At 40.4% G+C, this 10014-nt stretch overlaps 1 protein-coding gene across 1 annotated transcript in view; it reads right to left on the bottom strand.

The window, feature by feature from the left end:
• Window positions 1–391: 391 nt before the first annotated feature.
• ANKRD50 (ankyrin repeat domain 50) overlaps window positions 392–10014 on the bottom strand; it is a 40810-nt gene continuing 31187 nt past the window's right edge. Inside the window, exons 4-5 of the mRNA XM_027689997.1 lie at window positions 5683–9230; window positions 392–3374 (exon numbers count right to left, since the gene is read on the bottom strand). Of these exons, the coding sequence (XP_027545798.1) occupies window positions 5686–9230 (3545 nt within the window). The 3' untranslated portion in view covers window positions 392–3374; window positions 5683–5685. The remainder of the gene's footprint in view (window positions 3375–5682; window positions 9231–10014) is intronic.

Genomic DNA, 10014 nt, shown 5'->3' with positions numbered 1-10014 from the left:
ACAAATTCAAGAAAAACGAGTAGCCACCATCAGTAGGAGAGCTTTTGCTTAAACTGAAAATATTACATTGTAACACTGATCAAGGTGATAATTAACAAAATCCATTTGAAGTGGTAAAGGACTTATAGCAACTGAAATAGTGAATTTATTGGCCCTCCTGGTCTTTACAGTATATAACAGTCATTTTAAACAGAAGGACACACAGCAAATTTTCTCCTGCAAATGCTCAGGCTCATAGGAATTAACATTGAGGTCTGAGGTTCGCTAGCCTGGACTGCTTACTGGACACATACATAATGTTTCATTTAGTATTACACAAATGTTAATCAAGTTTAATAACCTTTTCCTGAAATGTCCCAGGAAATGAGGTAGAAAAATTAAAACAGATGTCTGCTGAAAAGCAAATATATTTATTATGCACTTTAATATACACAGGGATTTTTGCTTAATATAATACAAGGAATAAAATAAAAATTTTACAATGTGAAATTCACTCAATGTACATTAAAGGCTATTTACAACCCACTCCAGGAAAAAAACAGTCTATCTGCAAACCAAGTTAACTGAGGAGTTCAGATGGGGAGTATTAAGCATAACAGACATTTGCATAGCAGAGTAACTGAGGAGGGAAAATACCTTTTTAGTTTTAAAGAAATGGTAATGCTTTCAATACTGATCACAGAGAAGACAAAAATGCATCAATTGTGCCTCTGTATCTCTTAATGCATTTCTCTTCTGACGTGTTTTTCCACATGCACACGGTATCGACATCCATGTCCACAAAACAGTCTTTTTCCCTAGTTCTCCCATCAAGAATTTTAGACGTCTTGTGGAGATGACCTTGGAAGGACCAGCGAAATGGGATGGAGAAAAAGAGGATTCATGTTTTATTCAGGTTTTTCAGGCTGTGAGAATTGTTACATTGGCAAAAGAAACCATTCTGAGTCACAGCTCTGAACCTCCGCTCGCCTCCACTCCATTGTACGGACACGAAAGGGAAGAGCAGAGGGAACAACGCGGGGAAACAGCAACTTTGCTTGGCACACAAAACCCTCACAAACGGTGGTGCTAAAAATCACACGCAACAGCAACATGGAATTACACAGACCTTCTGAAAAAGTGGATGATTTAAAGCAATCCATGCTCTGTTCCAAAGTGATATTCGAAGTGTGGAAGAATTGTCATTCTGGAAACATTTTCAACAGGTCTACTTTCTGCTGATTTGGATGGAGGGTTTCACCAGCGACTGCTTCAAATGTAAATATTATTCACAAAAAACCCACCAGACTATCTATCTATATATTGTGGCCCCTTGTGAAACTGGCCATATTTTTACGTCCTCTGTCCACAAGGTGCAATTAATAACAACACAATAAAATTAAATAAATATAATCCCAATGACAGTCAAGGTCAGTAGAAAAATGTTGGCATTCAGGGATCCCTTTCTACAGAACAAAACATACATCTAATAACTAAGAAAAGTCGTATTCTTGCACAGTATTGCAAATGTACTACACTTGAGGTTCGGAACAAGTTTGCTGAAAACATTTTGGTACTTTCTCTTTACTGAGCCTCTTAAGGCCATTCTGCCAGACTCCTGTTATGTTTATTTTATAATTGTCCCACGGGGACAAGAAATTCAATACACGAAACATTCAGAATAATCAATATTGCCGTGTGTTAACTTCTAACATCTAATTTTACTATATGCTCGATGCCTGACTATAAAAGATTCTTTTTACATTTACTAACAAGCAAATAAGAACGGAGGTGCAAGATTTAAAAAAAAATGTTCTCATGACTGTTGGATCACAATAACCAGACAAGAAGCCCTTTAGTGCCTCAGAATATGCACTACATCTACATCCAGGGGCCATTTATCGAAGTTTAAGGATCTAATTAATCATCTATGAAAAATAACCTCAGCTTTCTATCATCTTGTTTCTGGAATGATCAGAATTAGAGCATGAAAAGATGAAACCTAAGCCTTTAGAAGAAATACTTGCATACAAAAATAGGCTTATTTTCTAAAGAGCAAGGCTGTGTAATGGTGAATAGTAGAATATAGCTTGCATTTGTAGGAGAAAATAACCCACTAGTTTCATTTTATCACTTGCAGAACTGTGCAAGTAAGGTGTGCACATTCAAAGGAAAAATTTCACACTGTTCACTTTCACAGCAATGACCTTGACTTTGCCCTCTTTCATTTAAGTAAAATTCTTCTGCTGTAAGAGCGGGAAACCAGCTTTCCATTATCTGTAGATGGACTATCCAGACTGCTGATTAACCAAGCTCCAGGTACAGAGACACTCACACTGGCTCTACCTGAGCCACCTGAAGCAGCAACCACATTCATACAAGTTTGTGCTTTAAAGAGTTATTGTCTCAGGACAGGGCTAACTCAGTAATCTCTGTACTCCCCAGGCAACGCTGTCACTGACCGTGTGCTTTTCCACTGTACTCCGGCTGTATATTCCCTCAGCCCAATTAACAAAGTGTCTGTATTTTCCACTGACATTCTCAATACAGTCCTTGGAACAAAGAAAGAGCTGTTTCTAATGTATAAAGATATACATGAAAGCAGGATCAGACCTTTAGCACCTCAGACATACCCATATTAGTTATCTCATTACCGTAACAATAACGGAGGTTATTGAAGACCAAGTGTCCAAGAGAAAATTCCCCTATTGCTTTCAGTGGTCCCAGTGTGCCATCCAGATTTGGTGCTGTAGTACCAGTGAGTGGATTTTTGCCTTTTAAAAATCCATAAGACTATGCAGATGGTTGCAGTCCAACTCCCTTGCTACCACTGAACAGCTATTACACAGACAGACAACACAAGTACAGTATTTATAAAATACTGTTACAAGACTTGTAATTCTGGAGAGAACTTTTTGAAGTACACAGGGAACTGACCATACAGGACAACAATGCAAATGTGACAAACTCTTTGCTTATTTTCTTTGCTTATTACAGAAAAATAAATACAAAAAGCACTGCCTTTCCATACACAGTTCACTGTGGCACATGCACCTCTACCAAGCGATCTGGAATAGGAAATCAGAATTCCTGGTTCTTACCATTTTCAGCTGTGGTCAGGGAAATACAGCATATATCTTTCTGCAATTAAAAAAAGTGCTCATTCTGTGTATTAAATACAAAGTACACAAAATAAAATTTCGAAGCACAGAGGGTTATACTGAGAAGGCAGCCTGAAAATGTAGGCACGTTACAGTAATTAAGGTAACTGTACTGTAGTAATCACATTCTTGAATTTCTAGGTGGACTAAACAAGCATTATATGCTTTCATTCCAGCCAGCTGATAAATCTTTCGGAGCAGAAGGGCTTCTGTTCACAGCATCATGGAATTGGCCTGGAAGGACAAAATAAAAACATTAAGTCTTGAAATAGTCCGTAATACAAACAGTATTGTCAGAAAGGGAGCTATATCATCTCTAATTAAAGTTTAAAGCACACAACAACCACCTGATGATGGAAAGTGCTTCCTGCCTAACCCAAATCCCATGATTGATTCCCTGTGCTCTCTGCCATCCAAAGCAGCTACAAGGTCCCAACAGCAGGAGAGCTTCCTGAATAGCGCTCGGAAGCAACAGCCAGGGAAGGAAAACCATTCCTCCGGTGCTCCCGTAGAGTATTTCTGATGGGATTCTCCACAGGTGACTAATTTATTCACCGGTCAGGGAAATTACAGTTTCTGTGCTTGAGACTTGGCAAAAGAGGAGGTAAATTATTGCCTGTGCCAAGCAATTCATAATCCACACAAAATGGTTTTAAACTTCCATCTTTACAATGAAACAATGAAAAACAGTTAAGAGAAAAAGCAAAAGGAACCATTAGGTTATTCTTACTCCTTTGTTTAGCCATTTGCTAAATGCTATTCTTAATCAAGAACTTCACAGAGAAAACCCCTGAATTTTTAGTAATGTACCATTTGTTCCAGATAAAGCAAAGCGCAATTCTAAAATTATGTGTAGATTGTTCAGATTTTTTTTATGTGCTGTTTATATTTTAAAACCAACAAAGTTGGAAAAAATCATCAAAACTAGTTTTTTGATGACAGGTTAGGTAGATCAACACTTCCCAGGTCAGAACCAAACAACAAATTTATAATAAAGTGTAACATGAGAGCAAGCAATGAACGTCAGCTGCAGGTACATAAGAGTTAGGAAATACAATTCTTAATTACATGTTTTGATGTTTTATGGAGGCAGGAAAAAATTACAATTTAAATCCTGTCTGGGCATGATGTACAACTGTGGGAATCTGAAATCTTTATAACTTTTAAGAAGATTTAGGGCCCATTCTCTCTTAGCTGATGATTCCTTTCTATGCCGGTTCCTGCTGTGCTGCCTCGTCCCTTCTTCCTGCCCTACAGCTCATCTGACACTTTGCTAATGTTTGCATTTTACAAATGTGCTGGCTGTAGTACATATGTTTTTGAAACACTTTATTGTTTCAAATATGTTAATTTAACCAAAATGCCAACCCCAACTTAGGGTCCTGCAGAATATTCTGATGCTCTGCAATTCACGAGGGTCCTCAGCTACATTTACACTTCTTCCATTAAAGTGAAATCATTTTCCAGGACATTTTTGGAAAACTCCCATCTGTGTGTTTTTGACAGCTGAAAACTTCCCATTTGTGGATTCTGCACCACCTGCAATTGTCCTAGAAACACGCAATCTGTGATGACCTGCAGCAGAACTGAGTCAGCTGGCAAGAACATTCTTGTTCTATGGAGCAGCAGTTTGAGCTGTCCAAAATGCTGCATTTACACAAAAAAAAAGTTTTCAGAAATAAGCAAATAAGCAATAAGAGAAGGGCATACATTTCATACAGATGCTGCTTCTCTGAAATTCAAATAGAAAATATATTAATTATTAACCATTCCAAATACCCTAAAAAAGATTAAACTCAATAGGAACAGGGAGAAAAATAGAACTATTTTAGCTGACTCACTGACAGTTCAGGTCTAAAAAAGCTACTTATAATTACTTTTTCAGTTTAAAATTCAGTATGGGACAGAAAGTGAGAAATCTAAATTACCTCCATTGATTAAGAACTACAGGATGGTCTGCAAATTGGTACCATATATAATTTCTAATCTTCCTCTGAGAAAAGCTACCTCTTTTATAGGAGGGTTACCTTTACAGTAACAGAAACATGAAATCAAAGCTTTAGAATAGCATGTTTACTTTTTAATTTCTAGATAATTGCGCTACTGTGATTCAGAAGAGTGCTTGCCTGTAACTTATAAGAACCTTCAGAAGCTTACTGAAAAGTATTTTTGTAAATAATGAAATAATGACTATATCTGAAAACATCACATATTAGATTTCCCATCTATCCTTATGTTCGAAAATTCAAAATCAATGCTAGGTGAAACTTGCTCTTTTATTTATTCACATATCAAAGACAGTGGGGGCACAGTTTGAGCACTCTGAAATGAACAGAAAACAGAGCAGTGACCCAATTCCTCTACAGCTGATGCTTTTAAGTGACAGTAAAACAAACAGTTGCCAGTTTAAGATTTTAACATTTGTTGTTTTCATTATGAAAGTAATTATGAAGAGAAATGATAATAAAATGTTATTTTAGCATGTTTTAAATGCACATGATGAAATACAGGCACTTGGTTGCTTTGTGACAGGGTAATTTACCTTTTACAATGGTGTTTCCTTCTTGTAGTTGAAACTTGGGTCGCTACCTTCAATCTGAAGTTTTAAGGCTTGCTTAAGGCTGAGTTCCGTTTCTGCAGAAGGATAACCTTCCAGTACATCCTGATGCCCTCTATCCTGCACTGTTCGTGGGACAGAAACCCTGCCAAGAAAAACCTGATTGCTCTGGAGATGGTAGTTTGGATTCGTCATAATCCCATTCCTCTTCTTCTGCTCTCCACTCTGTTGGTGAATCAGGAACTGCTGCTGAGATCGACCAACTTCTTGCTGAGCTGGTGGGACCAAAATTTTGCACTGTGGCTCTGCCGGCATTGATTTCAGTGGCATGCTTGGGCCAGATTTGGCAATTGGTACTCTCTTATCAAACTGAGTCATTTCATATTCTAACACTTTGGGTTGGGAGGAACTACTCTGCTTTATTTTCTTTCCAGCTGACCCAGACTTGCTGGAGTTGTCCGTTTTCCCTCCCTTGTTACCCTTTGTTGATTTCAAACTAGGTTTTACTTGGCTCCACTCAAACTCACTACTTGGCGAATTATGATTTTGACTTAGGGAATGAGTTGTGGAAGAAGGAGAAACAATGGACTGCCTGCTTCTGCTGCGTGGCAGGGAATGCTGTTGTATTTGCTCCGTGAATGACAGGCTGTGGAAACTATCAATGGGCACTGTCTGAGCAGTCGCCGTTGAGGACGTGGTGCGGAGAGAAGAATTTTTGGAACTTTTTAGGGAATTATTTGATAAAGATGACTTTTGACGGTCAACTGTAGAATCAGGGGACTCAGAAGGAGAACTGAAGGCGTGCGCAGGCCCGTTAGATAATCCCCGCATACTGGGCTGCATATCTCCACCAGTACTCCCTGAACTATTGGACTTCATTGTTAAGGACTGCATTTTAGAAGAGACTGACTGTAAGGGTTTTTGCTCCATTGTGTGTACTGGAGACGGAGTGCAACCATTCAAAGTCGATGCACCATATTTTTCCAGTAATTTAATAATCTGAGAGTGTCCATTTTTAGCTGCAACTCGCATAGCTGTGCGCCCAAATTGGTCGGCATGATTTGGATCAGCACCATGCTCCAGTAATATCTGGACAACATCAATATGCCCTTCTTGGGCTGCAATGCAGAGTCCAGTAGCACCTTGATTACACGTATGGTCAACCAGAGCTCCATGCTCAATGAGAAGCTGCACTACCTTCACATGACCTTGCCATGCAGCAGACTGCAAAGCAGATCTCTTCTCGTTATCTGCAGCGTTCACATCAGCATGGTACGTTATCAGCACCTGTACCATCTCCAAATGGCCCTGCCAGCAGGAAACATGGAGTGCTGTTCTTCCTTCAGCATCACTTGCTTCTACGTTTGCACCGTTTTCTAAAAAATACTCAGCCATTGTAAGCTGGTTTTCTAATGCTAAGATATAAAGTGTTGGCCGGCCATCAGCATCTTTGTAGTTCACATCTGCTCCATGGCTGAGCAGTAGTTCAACTATATCTCTGTGACCTTCTAAGGCAGCAACCCGGAGAGCATTTCTCCCATCATAGCCTCTCTGATCAATGTTGGATTTATTTTCCAGTAACATCTGCACACAATCATAGTGACCCTCTTGTGCAGCTAATATGAAAGGTATACGTCCATCATTATCGATTTCATTTGTTCTAGCACCTTGTTCTATAAGAGCTTCACATATCAACCTGTGACCTTCAAAAGCTGCCATATGCAAAGGTGTCCAGCCTGCATCATCTCTATGATTTTCATCTAGCCCCCTGTCCAGCAGAGTCCGTACTACTTCAACATTGCCCTGTGCAGATGCTATGCTCAGAACTGTTCTACCTTCACTATCAATGCTATCAACAGCTGCACCCCAAAATAAGAGAGTATTTACAACTGAAGCATGGCCCATGGAGGCTGCTGCCAGAAGCGGTGTACGACCGTTGTTGTCCGTGTGATCAACATCCGCTCCTCCTTCTAGAAGCAGATCAACAACGTCCACGTGTCCTTCATAAGCAGCCACCAGCAGTGGGGTCATGCCATCTTTGTCACAGTGGTCAACCTCGGCCCCACGGTCAATGAGCAGGCTGACCACCGAGGCGTGTCCCTTGCTGGCCGGCACACAGAGCGCGGCGACAGACAGCGCCGTTCTTCCATCCACGTCCTCGTGGTTCACCTCTGCACCGTGATCCAGCAGGTGCTCCACGATCTCTTTGTGCCCCATGTAGGCAGCCGCAATCAACGCTGTTCTGCCCTCGTTGTCAGCTTTATTAACTTCAGCACCGTGTTGAAGCAGATTCAGCACGATATCTTCATGTCCCCCCCACGCCGCTGCTCTCAGCGCCGTTCGACTGTCAGCATCCGCGCAGTCCACTTTGACTCCCGCATAAAGGAGTGCAGACACCACCTCTGTGTGCCCTCCCCACGCTGCAGACCGCAGCGCCGTCCAGCCGTCGTGATCCGTGTGATTGACGTTGGCCCCGCATCCGATCAGGCAATTGACAACCTTGGTGTGTCCCTGACGAGAAGCCAAGGTAAGTGCTGTTTGCCCGTGAGTATCTTCTATCTCTAAATCTGCTCCCCTCGAGACCAGCAGGTTGACGACATCGAGGTTGCCGCTGTACGCTGCGTTGGCCAAGAGCGTTCTCCCATTGGAATCGCACTGGTTTACTGATGCTCCGTTGTCTAACAAGGTGCGAATGGAGTCCTCTCTCTCCAGAGCCTGCCGGACGATGCAAGATGTGCGGTCATCTTCACTGTTGACGTGAGCACCAGCTTTTACCAGCAGCTGTAATACTTCTTGTTCTTTAGGAATTAAGGTTGACAGGGAGTCTTTGACAGGTGTGCCATTCCATATCATCCATAAGGCCAGCTCTGAGGTCTCTAATTGTAAATTTGAATTAATCAGATGCAATGCAAACTCTTGAGCTTCTAATGGTGTTAAATCCTTTGCTCGGCAGGTGTAGCTCATTGCCAGCATCCTGTGTCCCTCCGCTGCATTACACAAGTATTTCTGCGTACAGTGCTTTACATCCAGCAACCATTCTGCAAAACTGTAATGGAACAAGATTTTTGTATTTCCAAGGCCATCGATAAGGACTTTTGACAGGACATCCAATTTGCGCTGGAAGTCTTCCATCGTCAGTGTCATGTTTTTGGTCCACACTGCATGATACAACTCCGTGGTGGTTAAGGGTCTACAGGCTGCAAGAATTACATTAAGAATGGGCTGGACCTTCGCAAACTGTTTTCTCACAAAAAGTCTCTGGCAGAGCCAAAGGTAGAGGCCGTTTAATGTCCCTGGAATATCACGGATCTCTCGCAACATAATAAAATTCTCCACAACTCCATCTAGGACACGTTCCAGATACAAAAAGCAACCACTGCTTTTGATGTGAAGCTGATTCAGCATCTCTGCTGTTTCTTTTGTGAGATGTTGTCTCAGGGCTTCTTCCTGGTCTAAACGATGTAGAATATATTGCTGCACATCCTTCACAATATAAGCCTTTCGAAGGTCATCCAGACTTATTTTTCGAAAACCTATAAGGAGGGAAGAAAGTTATAATTACTTCTGATCCAGTTCTGCTTAACTCAGTGTTAAAAAAAGTAAATAAAAGACTGGGTGGGGAATACCCACAATACGATATTCTTCCTGTAAACATTGTGAATGTAAAATAGCAATAACAGCAGAAAACTTTGATAATAGATGCATTTTGATCATCATCTACTATAAGAAGAAATATGTGCTATTAACACAGAAAATACTGAAAATCACTTTGAATTAGGCACCGTGTGTCTACCTTGGACAATACTAAATACCTAAGCAAAACCATCAGAACTACAACCAAAATAAAATTATTAAGTATTATTATATTATTAAAGGAATAATCCCTTCTCCGATGTGGTTAACATTGGAATTCCAAATAATTTTCAGTTATTTATATTAAGACAATTATTATATTAATTTAATTACAGAAGAGGTTATTCACACCTGCTGCGTATGCATGATGAAATGTATATAAAACACTAACCTGACCACCACAGTTTCTTTTAAAAGCTGTTATGATGTAGAAGAGACACTCAAAAATAGTTTTAAATATCTTTAGATCACTGTGCACCAAAAATTACCTACTTTTTTCAAGTGAGGACTGAGTTTTAGATAAACACCCTGGTTCTTTGGTAGATGACTCATTGTATAAGGAAACAGGTTTTCTCATAGTTGTATGATCTCATTGTTTTTCCAACTTGTTTACTCTTCAGAGGAAAAAGGGAAATTATTTCATATGTGCAGACTGTGCCTGTTCCCTCCCCTCTCGAAGCAAAG

Source organism: Neopelma chrysocephalum, unplaced genomic scaffold (assembly GCF_003984885.1).
Source record: "Neopelma chrysocephalum unplaced genomic scaffold, ASM398488v2 Primary Assembly neopelma1_79, whole genome shotgun sequence".
NCBI classification, from domain to species: Eukaryota; Metazoa; Chordata; class Aves; order Passeriformes; family Pipridae; genus Neopelma; species Neopelma chrysocephalum.
Note: the sequence above shows the minus strand (reverse complement) of the source record. Positions and strands in the feature narration are given on the sequence as shown.